The sequence below is a fragment of the Mixophyes fleayi genome, chromosome 5, assembly GCF_038048845.1.
Source record: "Mixophyes fleayi isolate aMixFle1 chromosome 5, aMixFle1.hap1, whole genome shotgun sequence".
Classification (NCBI taxonomy): Eukaryota; Metazoa; Chordata; class Amphibia; order Anura; family Limnodynastidae; genus Mixophyes; species Mixophyes fleayi.
The window spans coordinates 210,543,735-210,561,874 of record NC_134406.1 but is presented as its reverse complement, the minus strand read 5'-3'; the positions used below and the strand labels follow the sequence as shown (position 1 = coordinate 210,561,874).

At 38.4% G+C, this 18,140-nt stretch overlaps 1 protein-coding gene across 2 annotated transcripts in view; it reads right to left on the bottom strand.

The window, feature by feature from the left end:
• The window catches only part of ENOSF1 (enolase superfamily member 1), a 56,996-nt gene that overhangs the window by 2,824 nt on the left and 36,032 nt on the right, over positions 1-18,140 (bottom strand). For both annotated transcript variants that reach the window (XM_075213382.1, XM_075213383.1), the window contains 6 exons: positions 17,734-17,821; positions 14,419-14,553; positions 12,290-12,331; positions 8,365-8,494; positions 7,242-7,341; positions 4,664-4,745 (listed from right to left, as the gene is read on the bottom strand). In XM_075213382.1, the coding sequence (XP_075069483.1) occupies positions 4,664-4,745; positions 7,242-7,341; positions 8,365-8,494; positions 12,290-12,331; positions 14,419-14,553; positions 17,734-17,821 (577 nt within the window). The remainder of the gene's footprint in view (positions 1-4,663; positions 4,746-7,241; positions 7,342-8,364; positions 8,495-12,289; positions 12,332-14,418; positions 14,554-17,733; positions 17,822-18,140) is intronic.

The following is an 18,140-nucleotide window of genomic DNA, read 5'->3' as shown; positions in this document are numbered from 1 at the left end:
AAAATTTCATGATCTTCGCTTGAAAAATGTGGATTTGTATAGAAAGACAGACAGAAGGACAAATTTTCTCTTTTATATATTAGATTACACTATTGCATATTTTCTTTTCTTCTATGTTAATATGACCCTATTAAATGGCTTGTTCATTGGAGATGTATTTATACCAGACACCTAAGAAAAAGCATCACAGCGAAATATAAGTATTCCCGCTTTTAGGAGATAGTAATTGCTCTTAAAGAGGTTTCATATTTCATTAGGTATTTACTTTTTGCTTCATATGATCCCTCAATGTACAATACTGTGTAACATGTCGGCACTTTATAAATAAAACAATTACTGGACATGCATGATGTGTGGGTGTGAAAGGATTAATAACATCTACTCAGTCTGTCTAAAAATTACTAAAATCACTATTAGACACCAAGTACAGCCACAAGATTTAGTTGAAGACCTGATATTTTTAGAAAATTTTCAGCTTCTCCCTGACTCATCCCAAACTGCAATCACAACCTAGTTTACTCAGAGATCATGTATACACTGAGCAGGGGAATAAGCACTTAAATGTAGCAGCATAAGAACCAGGTATGATTTTCTATGCATAGACATGGACTATGATTACATTACGTGGATTCCTAGGAGAGATACATAATTCCCATTAGTTCCTTAGGTGACAGGTGTACATGTTTGACTTATGTTGTTACTAGAGATGGGCGGGTCCGGTTCTCCGAGAACCGAACCCACCCGAACTTTGGGTATCCGAGTACCGAGCTGAGCAGCTCGGTACTCTCCCGCCAATTCCGAATCCAAATCGAGGCCGAACGTCATTGTGACGTCGTCGGATCTCGGGACTCGGTTCTCGCGATACTTCAACTTTATAAATACACGCCTCCACAGCAATCCATCGCCATTTGACAGAGGGAGAGAGCAGGGTGTAGTCATAGGCTAATTAGAGCAGGGACAGAGAAAGAATACAATATTGTTCTTGCAATTGCTCTAACCAAAATCGCTAGTGCAGAGAGGAGGATAGAGGTTTATTATTTTTTCTTCATATTTGGCACTCCCCAGCGCTTTTGGGTTGTCCCCCATAATTGTGCATTAATATTTCTGGCTGTCAAAAGTCATATCTGTCAGCAGTATCTACTCAATAAATGTTAGCACTCCTCAGTGTTTTTGGGGTGTCCTCTCTAATTGTGCATTAATATTTCTGGCTGTCAAAAGTCATATCTGTCAGCAGTATCTACTCAATAATTTTAAGCACTCCTCAGTGTTTTTGGGGTGTCCTCTCTAATTGTGCATTAATATTTCTGGCTGTCAAAAGTCATATCTGTCAGCAGTATCTACTCAATAATTTTTAGCACTCCTCAGTGTTTTTGGGGTGTCCTCCCTAATTGTGCATTAATATTTCTGGCTGTCAAAAGTCATATCTGTCAGCAGTATCTACTCAATAAATGTTAGCACTCCTCAGTGTTTTTGGGGTGTCCTCTCTAATTGTGCATTAATATTTCTGGCTGTCAAAAGTCATATCTGTCAGCAGTATCTACTCAATAATTTTAAGCACTCCTCAGTGTTTTTGGGGTGTCCTCTCTAATTGTGCATTAATATTTCTGGCTGTCAAAAGTCATATCTGTCAGCAGTATCTACTCAATAAATGTTAGCACTCCTCAGTGTTTTTGGGGTGTCCTCTCTAATTGTGCATTAATATTTCTGGCTGTCAAAAGTCATATCTGTCAGCAGTATCTACTCAATAATTTTAAGCACTCCTCAGTGTTTTTGGGGTGTCCTCTCTAATTGTGCATTAATATTTCTGGCTGTCAAAAGTCATATCTGTCAGCAGTATCTACTCAATAATTTTAAGCACTCCTCAGTGTTTTTGGGGTGTCCTCTCTAATTGTGCATTAATATTTCTGGCTGTCAAAAGTCATATCTGTCAGCAGTATCTACTCAATAATTTTTAGCACTCCTCAGTGTTTTTGGGGTGTCCTCCCTAATTGTGCATTAATATTTCTGGCTGTCAAAAGTCATATCTGTCAGCAGTATCTACTCAATAAATGTTAGCACTCCTCAGTGTTTTTGGGGTGTCCTCTCTAATTGTGCATTAATATTTCTGGCTGTCAAAAGTCATATCTGTCAGCAGTATCTACTCAATAATTTTTAGCACTCCTCAGTGGTTTGCGCTCAGAATGGATTCAAAGCAGTCCACATATGATCTAAATGAGCAACCAGGTTCTGTCACCAGTCCTGATGTTAGTGTTCCCAGTACGTCATCTGGCCAAGGCGATGTCAAACAACAGAGTGTTTTCAAATTAGTGCAAAAAACAAAAACCAAAAAAAAATTTACTGTATTGAAGCGAAAAAGAAGTGTAACTGAGCAAAAGTTAAGTGACGATAAAAAAAAAATTGCAAGCATGCCATTCTACACACGCAGTGGCAAAGAGAGAATGAGGCCTTCACCTTTGGCTATTAGTGGCAGATCCCAAAAAGTTACCCAGCCTACAATTGGTGCACAACTACTGTTACGCGTCAAAGCCGAGCTGCAAGATAACAGTGAGGCATTACAGGAGAATATTTGCTCTGATTCACAAATGACAACAATCCCTGTGGAGAGTCCATCCAACAGTGGGATGTCTAATCGTGAGCATTCTGCTGATGTGTGCCTTAATAGCCCGAGTGTAGCCGGTGATACCCAAATTGAGGATGCCACTTTGGAATTAGAAGAGGATGAGGGGGAGATTTGTGTAGGCGACGAGGGCGCTAATGATGATGTTGATGATTATGATGCAGACAGATACCAAATTGCCTTTCTCAATTTCTATTTATATTCTAGATTATATAACGGCTGAATAGTTTTCTATTTTACTCCAAGTGGAGAGAGGATCTGATGCAGACAGATACCAAACTGCCTTTGTCCATTTCAATTTATATTGTACAGTATATAACGGCTGAATTTATTAGTATTTTATACAAGTGGAGGGGGGCCTAGAGAGACAGAAACCAAACTGGCTTTCTCCATGTCAATTAATATTGTACAGTCTATAACGGCTGGATTTTTTTGTATTTTATACAAGTGGAGGGGGGCCTAGAGAGACAGAAACCAAACTGTCTTTCTCCATGTCAATTAATATTGTACAGTCTATAATGGCTGAATTTTTTGGTATTTTATACAAGTGGAGGGGGGCCTAGAGAGACAGAGTGACCCCAAACTGTCTTTCTCCATGTCAATTAATATTGTACAGTCTATAATGGCTGAATTTTTTAGTATTTTATACAAGTGGAGGGGGGCCTAGAGAGACAGAAACCAAACTGGCTTTCTCCATGTCAATTAATATTGTACAGTCTATAATGGCTGAATTTTTTGGTATTTTATACAAGTGGAGGGGGGCCTAGAGAGACAGAGTGACCCCAAACTGTCTTTCTCCATGTCAATTAATATTGTACAGTCTATAATGGCTGAATTTTTTAGTATTTTATACAAGTGGAGGGGGGCCTAGAGAGACAGAAACCAAACTGGCTTTCTCCATGTCAATTAATATTGTACAGTCTATAATGGCTGAATATTTTGGTATTTTATACAAGTGGAGGGGGGCCTTGAGAGACAGAAACCAAACTGGCTTTTTCCATTTCTTTACATATTTAACTATAAGTGTAGGGTGTAATATACATTCAAAGACGATGGCTGCATTGCCAATATGCATAGATGGAGAGGAAGACAATCTGTTTTGTGTGTAGAATAGGCCTACCAACGAAGAATTAAACTGTTTTTTTGGATGATTTATTACCTCAACAATTAGATTACTTGTCTCTAAAACAGTTGGAGCACTAAATTGGGTTAATTTAGGCCCAAAAACATGGATTTTCCCAAAAAATAGCAAAACAAAACCAAACAAAACCAAAACCAAAACCAAAACACGCAATGGCGGTTTTGCAAAACCAAAACCAAAACCAAAACACGACGGTAATCCAGATCCAAAACCGAATCCAAAACCAAAACACGGGGGTCAGTGACCATCTCTAGTTGTTACAGACAGCTTCTCAAACATGGTTTATGGATGTATTGCTTTAAGCCATTTTGTTTTCCCAAAATGATTGTGAAATGAATTTGGAATAAGTCTAATAGATATTTTAGACAATCTTTTTCTTGGAACACTTAAGTTAACTCTTTTCTGATAGGGCATGTCTGAGTAAGTAAGCAAGGAAAGGTGACAGAAAGCAGACCACTAACGTATGTTTGTTTCCTTAATTTAAATAAATCAACCCCTGCTTTGCTTACACACAGTAATTTGCTGGAAACCATTTGACTAAAGTCAATTAACATGATGGGATAAGTTATGACAACATAAATATATTCTTTTCATTATAATCCTGATTAGATCCTAATCATGACCTCTCCTGCAACACTACGCCACTACCATGAATATATCTATTACAATGTTGTGATAAAAAAAATAGAATAAAAATATTTAATTTTACACAGCAACGAAAACAAATTAGTTTGGTTGACTAAGGATCAGTGTTTTGTTTACTATCTAGTTGCAGATTCTGCTGCCTGTAAATATTATGGGACAGTAATAGCAGAAAATGCACTAGCACCACATGATACATCCAGTGGTGTTGGTGACACTTCTGCTGTATACATTGGGACATTTGGTTTGCATAATTACATTACCTTTGGAGGCATATAGGCAGCATTGTGGATAATCACTGGGTACTTAAAATGCTCGTGCAGATGATCCACATACTCGCACATTCTGAAACCAAATAAGAAAAGAGATTCTTAATGACACAATATTATGATTACCTAAATAGAGTTTATTAGTGAATGGTGTGAAACTAAAATATGAAAACATAATCTGGCAACACATTGTCCGATCCGGCTGCATGGAGCGATCAGAGCAGGTTCCAATTTGGGTGTTCACAAGTGCAGTTGAGAGATGACAGTGGACATTTGACAACCAGATTTTTTTGAATGTGCTTGAAAATTATTTCAAATCATCGCCAGTATTCTGAATGTGTGGCCAGCAAGTGTTAGGTAAATGTGTCTAAAATCCAAATTTAATGGTTTACTTTGCAGTAATGCATAGATGCATTCTATTCATACAGTTATTTGCATTCACACATACACCGATCAGCCACAACATTAAAACCACTGACAATTGAAGTGAATAATATTGATTATCTCATTACAATGGCTCCTGTCAAGGGATGGGATATATTAGGCAGCAAGTGAACAGTCAATTCTTGAAGTTGATGTGTTGGAAGCAGGAAAAATGGGCAGTCGTAAGGATCTGAGCAACTTTGACAAGGGTCAAATTGTGATGGCTAGATGACTGGGTCAGAGCATTTCCAAAACGTTAGGTCTTGTGAAGTGTTTCTGGTATGCAGTGGTTAGTACCTAACAAAGTGGTCCAAGATGGACAACTGATGAGATTGCAACAGGGTCATGGACGCCCAAAGCTCATTGATGTGCGTGGGGAGTGAAGGCTAACCTGCTGGTCCAATGCCACAGAAGAGCTTCTGCTACACAGATTGCTGAATAAGTTAATGTTGGCTATGATAGATGATAGAAATGTTGTGTGTATGATAGAAAGTTGTCAGGACCCACAGTGCTTCACAGCTGGCTGCGTAGCCGCAGACCTGTCAAAGTGCCCATGTTGAAACCTGTCCACCACCGAAAGCACCTGCAATGGGCAAATGAGCCCTAGAACTGGACCAAGGAGCAATAGAAGAAGGTGGCCTGGTCTGATGAATCATGTTTTCTTTTAAATAATGTGGACAGCCAGGTGCGCGTGCGTTGTTTACATGGGAAAGAGATGGCACCAGGATGTGCAGAAGGCAAGCCGGTGGAGGCAGTATTATGTTCTGGACAATATTCTGCTGGGAAATCTTGGGTCCTGGCTTTCATGTGGATGTTACTTTGACATGTACCATCTACCTAAACATTGTTGCAAACCAAGTACATCCCTTCATGGCAAGGATTGCAGTGGCCTCTTTCAGCAGGATAATGTGCTCTGCCACACTGTAAAAATTATTCAGGGATGGTTTGAGGAACATGACAAAGAGTTCAATATGACCTCCAAATTCTCCAAATCTAAATCCGATCGAGCATCTGTGGGATGTGCTGGAAAAACAAGTCCGAGCCATGGAGGCCTCACCTCACAACTTATAGGACTTAAAGGATCTGCTGCTAAGATCTTGGTGCCAGATACCTTCAGAGGTCTTGTGGAGTATAAGCCTCGACAGGTGAGAGCCGTTTTGGTGGCACGAGAGGAACCTAGACAATAATAGGCAGGTGGCTTTAATGTTGTGGCTGATGGATGAAAATACAAATTATTTTAAACAGATTGGGGATGCTGTAGCTCTCCAACTGTTGTGAAACAACAATTCAGAGACATGCGGAGACCTCTTGTTCCACAACAGCTAGAGAGTCACATCTAGACCTCTGAGCCAACTGGACCTTGTACCACAATTTTTACAGGTTTTAGTATTTGAGAAAGTGCACTGTGTTTCTGAACTAAAATATGTGAGAATACATCAGAAAATCTCACACACAGGTCTTGAGGCAGGGAGACCTTAAGACAGGCTTCCCACCTACAGGTGATCACTCTTCACTGATGACAGCATTCTTAAGGAAGCTCTGACACTAATTGGTGGCATGTCTGTCAATTGGCATCAGAGCTTCACTGCATCAAATGCAGTGATGACAATGGAATGCGTGGGTGGAAGAAAGGTATCTGGCGTATATATGGGGGATTATAATTAGGACAGTAGAGTGCATCGGGACAGTTGAGTGTTTTGACGATTTATTTGATCATGTACAAGTGTGTTATATAAATATTTGGCTGGGGCAGTATTTATCCCACCACTTCACATTGATAGAAATCCTTAAAATATGAGCTGTTGGAGGTACTGGGGAAACACTGCTCTAAACGATAGAAACAGCATACTGGACAGATTTAGCAGTATAAATACATAATTATTTCAGGTCATTAGTTTGATAATATGCAGGCTTCAATCTATAATATTGTCCAAAAGTGACTTTACTTGTTTATTTCCATCTTATCCAAGTTGGTGTCAGAGGTGGATTGAACAAGTGATTTCCACTGAACCATAAACAACATTGTTTTTTGGGGGTTTGTAAATATTGCAGTTACTAGAGAATTTCTTTTTAAAATATTACACTATTGAGAACTGACATTAAAGTTTATTACTTCTGCAGTAACATGAAAACAAATATATAAACGCACCTGTTTTCTAGACTTCCAGACACTGAAATGTAATCAAATATGATCAAATGTTGTACTAGTTCACAGAGTCCGACTCCCCCAGCATGAGGACAGACGGGAACTAAATGTAAAGAAATGAAAAACAAAGTTAACACATATTACATGACTATATATGAATAATGAACTCCCCATCCCCACTGTAAAATACAAGGATATTAGCAGCCACCGTTCAGTTCTGCAGTGACTTCTGATATCCATAATAATTAATACAAGCAAAAAAAACAGAAAGAACAAAACCACACAGTGATATACACACACATTACACAGCCCACCTGCTCCACACCATAATAAAAGTCACCTGTAGCTTTTTCTACTGATCATGTAACTCGTGTTGCAATGGTGCTCCATTCAAGAAATACCGACAGCTTTAAGGTATGTGAAAGACTTGCATGCTGCTGAGGCCAGTTAATGGCTCACAGAAAATGGCCCAGTGCATCAACTCACAGCAGGGTTTGTCACATGACTGGTAACAACAGCTACCATGGAGAGCAGCGGGAGAGGTAAGTAAACAATATAACTGGCATGGTGTGACATCAGAACACCATTTATAAAGATACTATTTACAAAAAAGTCAATGGACAAAGTCTATTGCTGTTTGATATATTCAGGGTAATGTATCACCTACTTTATAAAGGGCCAGTTGAAGCACCGTGGAAGTCCTATGTGTAGAAGTGATCGAGCAGTGCTGTAGCCATATAAAAGCACAAGAGAGATCACAGGAATCCGAGGTGACTTCTAATATCCGTACTAGCATAATTATTTACAGCAGGAATTCATTAATCCTTATGATGTACAAGTTTTCCTAATGAATACTGTGATGACTTCAGCACTCACTGATTTATAATCCATTCACTTTAGAAATTATTGTTTTACAGATTTGATTTACAGTTTGTACATATATATTAACATACCTTGGTTATTATATGAAAATATCAGCGTAGCTGTGAAAGTGATAAAACTAAATTCCAGGACCACGTTTCAAAATCTGCATGTATACCAGTTGTTTTTTTTAAACTCCCACTGCTGTGATTTGCTGCAACAGTTGTGTACCCTCTACTGGTTTCGTATTGTAACATAGTCTTACTATTGAATTTCTTTGCCATGAGAAGAACAGAGAGGTTCTCATTCACACTTCCCAATCTGCAGCTGTCGATTTGTAGATACTGGAGAGCGTGGGCTTGCAGGAACTGTTTAAACATTACTCTGTTGTGACACTATACGGGAACAAAAAAGGTCCAGAGAGTAATTGTTGACGAGAATCATAGTTAGTCTACAAATGTATGTGCTTGAGAAGATCCAAATTTCAACACATTCCATCCAGATACTAAATAATATTAATGCCAATGCCACATTTCCCATGCAGTGTATGAAGAATTAAGGTAATATTCTTTGCACAATATGTAACATCAGACTTTGCACTGCAGTTTTGTTAAAAAGTAAAATATGATTGAGTATTATCTCCTCTCTTTCTCACAAGCTGCAAAAGGCTGCTGAGACTTGTAAATAAATAAATGACAGAACGAGACACAGTCAGTTATGGCTGACATACAGGCATAAATACACTATATGGAGAAAAGTATTTGGCCACACCTGTTAATTATTGAATTGAGGTGTTTTTAATCAGACCCGTTGCCAGAGGTGTATAAAATCAAGCACCTAGCCATGCAGTTTCCATTTGCAAACATTTGTGATACAAAATGGGTTGTTCTGAAGAGCTGAGCAACTTCAAGCCTGGTTCTGTAATAGGATGCCACCAATGCAACAAGATGGTTCATAAAATTTCATCTTTGCTGGATATTCCATGGAAAACTGTAAGTGATATTATTAGAAAGTGGAAACATTTAGGAACAGCAACTCAGCCACGAAGCGGAAGACCACGTAAAATCACAGAGCGGGGTCAATGGCTGCTAAGGCGCATGGTTTGTAAAAGTCAGCAACGCTCTGCTGACTCCATAGCTGAACAGTTTTGAACTTCCACTGGCATTAATGTAAGTACAAAAACTGTGGCTGGAGCTTAATGGAATGGGTTTTCATGGCCGAGCAGCTGCATACAAGCCTCACATCACCAAGACCAATGCCAAGCATCGGATGGAGTGGTGTAAAGCCCACAGACACTGGACTGTGGAGCAGCGGAAACGTGTTCTGTAGAGTGATGAATCACGCTTCTCAGTTTGGCAGTCAGATGGGCGAGTCTGGGTTTGGCGGATGCTGGGAGAACGTTATCTGCCTGACTGCATTATGCCAACTGTGAAGTTTGATGGAGGAGGGATAATGGTATGGAGCTGTTTTTCAGGGTTTTGGATAGGCCCCTTATCTCCAGTGAAAGGCAATCTTAATGCTCCAGCATACCAAGTCATTTTGGACAATGCTATGCTTCCAACTTTGTAGCAACAGTTTGGGGAAGGCACATTTCTATTCTAACATGACTGTGCCCCAGTGCACAAAGCAAGAACTACAAAGACATGGTTTGAGGAGTTCGGTTGGAAGAAATTGACTAGCCCACACAGAGCCCTGATCTTAACCCCATCATCACCTTTGGGATGAACTGGAACAGAGATTGTGAGCCAGGCCTTCTCGTCCAACACCAGTGCCTGACCTTATAAATGCTCTGTAGAATGAATGGGCACAAATTCCAACAAAAACACTCCAACATCTTGTGGAAAGCCTTCCAAGAAGAGTGGACGCTGTTATCGCTGCAAAAGGGGGACCAACTCCATATTAAAGTATATGTATTTGAATACAATGTCATTACAGTCCCTGTTGGTGTAATGGTCAAGCGTCTGATTACTTTTGTCCATATAGTGTATATGCATGCTGTCATAGGTTAACATCCCTCAGTGATTCACTTGCTCTTTAACTGTTAAGTAATAATTAACTATTGCAGAACAACAGACAGGAAGGAAATATATTTGACCCAGGTCTCCAATGAGGGAGGGCACCCTTGAATATAAAATAAATAAGAAAATAAAGAGGGGTTAAGTTTATAATTAACATCTGTTTCTTATGTGAAATCTGGGAATTTTACAAGTGATTTGTGCTGGACAATCTCCCCATCAGGTTCCTGCACAATTCCGATTCAAAAACGGCAAATTATTGATAAGTGAACAGAGCGCCTCAGGAATATGTAGGTGCAGAGTATAATATATAAAATAAAAATAAGTTAAAGTTGCATTACCACCTAGAAATGCGTTTTTCCTAAATCTCTCCACTTAGCCAGATTCTTGTGACTGCTCAACAAGGCTGTTTTTCCCCAGCACTCTAATGGTTCTGTAATACGGAACTGGCAAATAAATAAAGATGACCTTATTTAAATGACGGAGTGGCGAGTGAGGACCACTTGCCAACTGCAATGAAGGGATTGCAACTTGTGATTGGTCCTCCCATTCTGACAGCACATGCAGACTGCTGATTATGGGGGCAGCAAAGAAGGACACCTAGATGAGGGATCCCACAAGTTTTTAAGCATCTCCACAATTGTATAATTACACACACACACACACGTATATATCTATATCTATATATCTATATCTATATATCTCTATATATATCTCTATATATATCTATATAGATATATATATATATATATATATATATATATATATATATATATATAGATAGATATATATATATATCTATCTATATATATATAGATATAGATATATATATAGATATAGATATATATCTACTATATAAATGCCTAGTGGCGTATGTGGGGAAAAAAAACCAAGCTGCAGCGCCACCTGCTGGGCAGAGTTATACACTGACCTATATATTTCTTGAAGGAGAAGTGACAGTTGGGAGTGGTTGGTGGTTGCCGGGGGTGACAGTGTGGAGTTTTTAACACCTTAAGTAGCTTGATGAAGGATGTAGTGATGAAGATGAAGGATGAGGTGATGAAGAAAAATGATGAGGTGGTGACATGTGGACAAAACCACGTTAAAAAAGGGCGCTTGCATCGGGAAGTAACGCTCTTCCCCTGAGGAGGCCTGGGCTAGGCCCAAATGCATGACAAGAACCTTTTTAACACCTTAAGTAGCTTGATTTGACAAGAATGCATGAGTATCATGCACGGGTTAACTTGTATATAGATATATATCTTGACGTCGCGAGGTCGGGTCCAAAATGACGCACATTTTGGAGGCCCGCACCCCATCACGCCCAGCTCCCCCACAGGCTCCCGGATACCAACATTTTAAAGTGTGTGCGTGTTTGTTTGTTTGTTTATAAAATGTTCAGCGTAAAAGCAGCTTCAGCACATTTGCATCACCTTTAAAAAGTGACCGGTCAACAGGTGCATGAAAACCACAGACATCATCGGGTGTCCTTGGTGCACCAGAAACTCACAAAGACAACTTGTGGGTCTTATATTTCAATGAGAAAATGTTGTCTGACCTTTCAGAAAAAGTCACCTCATAAAATTGGATGTGTAGTAGGAGTAGGTGCCCTGCATTTTACCAATTTATATTGGCTAAAACTGATCAATAAACAATATCAGTATTGCACCTGCACATGCCATCCATAAGAGATTGTGCCTAGGTTGTAGCTTTTTGTCTACTGAGTCCTACCTGGTTCTACAAGCTTATACTCTTCATTTCCTTCCCTTCGTATTTGGCAATAGAATAGGATGCCTTCACAATTATTGCAAAGATTGAGTAACCAAAGCAATAGATATATAAATAAATAATATCTTTACAGTGAATCAAGCTGCCTATAAGAAGTTGTTTCCAGGTTACGTACTTACATGTTATACTGAAAGATATGAGATTTTTGTGGTAGACTTGCCAGTTCATAATGCTAGCAATTCTCTTAAATAGTTCAAGAGATACAAAAGACTCCTGTGTGTCTGAAACTGGTTCCCCTGATTGAGGAGCGCTGAGGGTGCAGCTGTTAAACTCTCAGATACTGGTAACCTCATATAATCTATAAACATTGTATAAATCTGCAGCTGTCATATGGCCGCCTATCAATATACACAGTAAGCACAAATCAAGAAACATTAAAAAACTCACTTGTTCTCCCGTGGCAACACCGATTCCCAACGGTGCTAAAGCCTAATTAAGAAATAACACTTGAGTGAAACATTTTCATTTATATTGACTAACAGAGAAATAATTTTTCAGTTCTACCAATGTACACAAAACTTATTAAGTAAACTATGTTGCTTAAATAGATTTTACTCATATCTCACAGGCAATTAACAAATTGTGTTAATACAGTTTAAAGGCCTCTCCACATGATTGTATCCCTTCACTGTGACGTCATCGGAGTGTGCCGGGATCTTCAGCAGTCGCAATTTCTTTAAGTCTCCATTTAGAGCAGCCTGTGTTACCACCCTGTCAGCCATGAGCTCTTCGGTCTAATCATGTCGGGGTATGTACTGTCGGCGTTTACAGCGCAGTGCCCAATTCGATTTTTGCACTAGCTCTGAGCTTGTGGAGATTCATGTCTTAGTGTATACTTTTCATGGGAAGCATTTTGCGTCTTCCTGTTGTACTGTTGTGGAGAACCACACTTCTAGGCACAGTTTGCCCAATGTAAAACAAAACTTCAAACACACAAATGTGTCACATTTAATAATAACTTCTCAATGTGTCCTCACTCATGATGAATACATAAATGAGGCCAAACAGAGCAGTATATTAGGAGAAAACTGAAATAATTAATTGAAGTGGTGCTTTAGTAGCCACATCCCCACTAGTAGCAACTAGAGGGGGTGTGGCTACTAGTGGGACCGGATCTGAGTAGGGCCTGTCAATGCAGGTTCACAGCCCTGATGTCCTTGCTCTGCTGAGCATGCACAGGGGACTCTTACCAAAATGTTGCTATGGGGACAGGTGATGCCATGTTCTGCCCCTGGCCTTATTTATGTCTTCATTTAATCATGAGAGTGAGGGACGTCAGGGCTGTCCTTTTGCAAGGAGAAAACTGCTGTGAATTCTGTAAATATGATCACTGCATCCCTTTAACGCATTTAAATAATCTCCTCCCAAAAAGAAAAATCTCGTTTTTTTCCACCTCAGTGCAATATTAGCTGCCCAATTCCTCTCATCAGCTGGAACAAACATTGGCACTTCTGCGGTTGCTGCCATCTTGCCCACAAATGCGTGCCTCATTCCCCATAAAAATATATGCTCTGCAGTTTTTCACTTTTGTGGTCTGTAAAGGGCCCTTAACGTGTACTGACAGTGTGCTCCCCATAGAGAGCAATGATCTTTATGATCACATCGGTTGAAGATGCGGTCACCGTGCTGTGAATGCAGCTGAATGTCGGCACATGGTTCTAGATAGGAGCTGCAGTATTTGTAATGGTGAATACGCACTCTATGTCAGATGCTGTAAGTTTGTAGAAATGAATACAAAATACAATGGCTTTAAGGGTAGACCAAGGGTGGGTTATTTTGTCAACACTTCAACTGTTAAACTCCCTTAGGCTATAAAGACAATTAAGATTCTACATTTAAGATGCGTTTATCATCATATATTTATATAGCGCCAGCAAATTCCTTAGGGCTTTACAATTGTTCATAAGTTATAGTACATGTAAACAGATGTGTAAATATAAATCATTGTATCAAAAAAGAAAGTACATATTTGTGTTATTTCATCCATTTAGATGTGTTTTTATGTATTTTATGTTTTGGGGTTTTTTTGCTTCTTGTTTCATTTCAGTGTGTCTGATGTGAACCAACATAGTTGGAAACTAACATTCATCTCAACGAGTGCACATTATAAACGCAGTGAGATGTGGGTAAGAAGAGGTTGTATATGCATTCATACATGCATATGCCAGCAAATGAACACACAAGCCCAGTGAATATACAATGTAACTTATGTTAATATAATACATAGGCAACAGATTAATTTACATAGAAGGTATATTGAATCGAATTTGAATGCATTAAAATTGAAAATGTTGATTCACTGGTAATGTTCATTCAGGGGACAATTCATTCTATAAAAGATACTTAAGTTGTTTTTTCATGCTATGCTTTAAGTGGAGTGAAAAAAATATTTAAAAGAGGCGATTTGTTCCTCAGAATATCATCTCTATCCCCATTGTTTTTATTCTTTAATGATGGGATAATCATCAACCTGAAACCTATCTATAAAACGTTTTAATTTTGCCCAATAGGATTACCTTGGAAATAGTTGCATGACCAAGTATATCATCTGGTGATGTTGGCTCCTCAATCCATAGAGGTTGAAATTCAGCTAATTCTTTCACCCAGGAGATGGCTTCATTCACATCCCACCTCTGGTTTGCATCAAGCATCTAAAACAACATTAAACAAATAATGGCTGTTTTTATACATTGTTTTATATACATTTACCTTTACCTATACCTTGGGACTTACGCTCTACACATGTTTCTAATGTTGGTGTCTATCAGCTGATAGGTATTATGTAATCATAACAAAATGAGAATTAAATGATCTCTGTATTGTTCAGAGTTGATATCATCTAAAGCAAGTACTCCCATCCTTGATGTGATTATTATAGACTACATTACTATAATCATCAATCACTACACGAATATATAAAGAGCTTCCTGGGATTTTAAGCAGTGGTCGAAGTGGAAATTTAGAAGGGACGGCATGGAAAATCTAAGTGAATGGCATTTGATGGTTTTACAATATGAAAGCAGTAGTGATGGTATTGCATGCAACCATATACCGGAATACTTCGACCACTGATTATAACACAGCATTAGATACAGTGGTCAAAGTAGTCTGGTATACAAGAGTATGCCATACTATCACTTCTCCTACTGCCTTCATTTTAAAACTATCAAATTTCATTCACTTATATTACCAGTACATTTTCCTACTGCCTCTTCTAAATTTCCACTTCGACCAGTGGTTAGATAAGTTCTTCATCAACAGTCCAATAAACTTAATTCACATTAAATGTCACTCTGGGTTACTGATGTTCTTTGTGTTCTCTTATTTGTAAAGAATTAGTCCACCTTTTGTGATCTTCTAAATGTGTTCTGTTTGTTAGAATCACTGTCTACCAGAGTATATCTAATATTTGACATCTCAAGCAGATTTTTGTTATGTAGGGTGCCGAGCTTATGCAATCCCCCACCCCACCACAAAATTCATGAAAGTGTACTTATTCGTTAAACAATTGTGCACTATACGTATTCTAGCAAACTGTAAAAAAATAAATATTTACTATTTTATGATAGAAAAATGTAGAAAATGTAGCAAGAAATAGGTGATATGTCCAGGGAAGTTCAGAGAATTTTAATCAGAATATTATATTATAGTTGACTAGTTAACAAATAAAATATTCCATTATATCTTTGATAAGGTGCACCTTGATGTTGCTGAAACCTCTCATCACATTAAACAAGAACTACAGAATCAACCGGTAAGATGTATCATGTGGTATAAAATTAAAACTTATAACTATACTGTAGCACCCCTATTCTAGTGATGGTAGTAAATATAAACATGTTTTTTTCATTTATTGTGCTAGAGTAAAATCGCCATAGAGCAAGTGATGGAAGCAGATTCATGCTATGTATGCTAGTTGATTGACAAAAATCGCTATGTGGCTTGTGTCTGTGTTATGGGTCATCCAATCACATGGGGAGCGAATCTAACACAACTCCCTCAGCTTGACCAATCAGAAGGCCTATTTACCAATATATGATGATAGGGCTGGTTTCCTATAGCTCCTTATCGCAGTGATAGAAAACCACCTACCAACATCTAGCAATAAATTCTCACGGCGGCAGCTGAGCAATACTGAGCCGGGCCAATCTCAAGGAATATGTGTATGTATGACCCTGACTAGATGGGCTTGGGGGTAACAGAAGGCAAAGGTAAGTAAGTCATGGTCTGGTATCCAGTCCCTAAGAAGCGTAGTGACATTACAAGGGAAGTGCTTAGATAAGAAAGCTGAAGCACAGAAGCAGCAGACATAATACATCAGAGATATAAATACAGTGACAGACGCAATGGAATAGTAAGAAAGCTGAGGCAGATAAAAGGAAGGAAATAAACCTGAACACAGATAAAGGGTTGACAGGGGAGTCACAGAAGGGGAGCAGCAAACAGGATTCGAAGACAAACCTAGGAAGAGGTGTTAAGGACAGAAGCGTGAGGGAGTAAGATAGGTAGTGTTAGGCAGTGATACAAGAAGTAGAAGGAAGCGAGAAGACTAGAGAGGAACCAGGAAGCCCATATTTGCGAATCATCAAAAACAATCGGGACGTTAAAAGTCTGGAAGACCAGGGGCCAGTCGGCTGAACAGATAAGTAACACAAAGTCACCCAAACACACTGCAGCATATACTCACAAACTAACAGTGTCTTATACTAAGTCCTGGCAAATAGAATTGGGACATTTCATACAGTCAGATCACAGTAATAATTCAGCCACATGACTGTATTCTGATCAGATAATCATGCATAGGAATTAGAGACAGATTTTTCTTGGAAAAATTAAAAAGAAACCTACATTGTTTAGTTCTTACATGACCAGTCCCTACTTCTATCACTTCCCATGGAACAACTTGGTACCTGGCGACTATGGAACTGTGAACTTACCTTTATTAGGTGGCTTAATGTAGTCGATAAGAAAAAGCTATGTTACAGTATGAACTGTTACAGACTATGAATAATATACATAGGAAAGTGAGTCTTTCCCCACTAACAATCTCCCCTTTAGAAGAGTACATTTATTGGACAATCTCCCCTTTAGAAGAGTACATTTATTGGGCAATCTCCCCTTAAGAAGAGTACATTTATAGGGCTATTGGCGCAGTTGTGATATATCACTCTTGCTGCATTATATTTGGTGACACTCTCCTCAAGCAAGGAACCAGGACGTGTCTATTCAGGAGAGCCCTACAAGAGTACCACAAAACCTTGCAATACTTTGCATTCAGGAATATATTATTTTTTTGTAAGGGATAGTATCCTATGTCTATGACTAAACATACATTCCTCATACATAAGCTAAAAAGCAGAATTTTCATAATAATCAATAAATATATTTCAAACGAATGAAATAATTCAAATAGTTGCATATGCTGCGATGTCCCAAATGGAATACATATTATCTTAAACCATTTCACTCTTATTACACCCTGGGATCCAATTTAGAAAGTGGGTTTAGAACTAACTCTCTGGGATACCATAAGATATTACTTTAGAATAATTTTTGTTACATCTGTAATTTATAGTTTATGTCATCTGTGAGCTGTCATAAAGATATCTCTCAAAGTGGATGGTAATGTACTGTATGTGTTGACACTTGTATGATAACTGAAATGGTCTGCACTAATTGTCTACTTAGTTTAAGTAGTGATAAATAAACTGGAAGAAGAAGTATAAAAAAACTTCTATGTAACATACCCTGCTGTCAATAATGATGTGTGATGAACATTCAAATAAAAATGGCAACAAGCAATGAGTAACTACCAGACTACTTGTCCTTACCAGTTTGTTGTCAGGTCCAATCATGTTTCTGACGATTTTACACCTTCTAAGGTCATCTTGTAAATCAGCCCCAACTTTCACTTTAAATCTGTGCAGAAGTAAACATGACTGAAAATGCAAATAAAGGACTTGCATTTAGATTGATAATACATTAATGGGTCCAGAGGGGATTTGCTTGTCCAGTATTACACATCTATTGAGCACAATTGGTAAGCATATACTGTACAAACAAAATATATATACAACAATGAATTCATTATTTGTATGAACAATATATCTATAGAGAGAAAATGAAAGATAGTATTAGCAATTGTGATTATCATTAAAAAATAATTGATGCTATTCCTAACAACAGTGATTTACCTGTCAGCCCAGGCTAACTAGAAATATCTGGGCCCCGTAGCAAA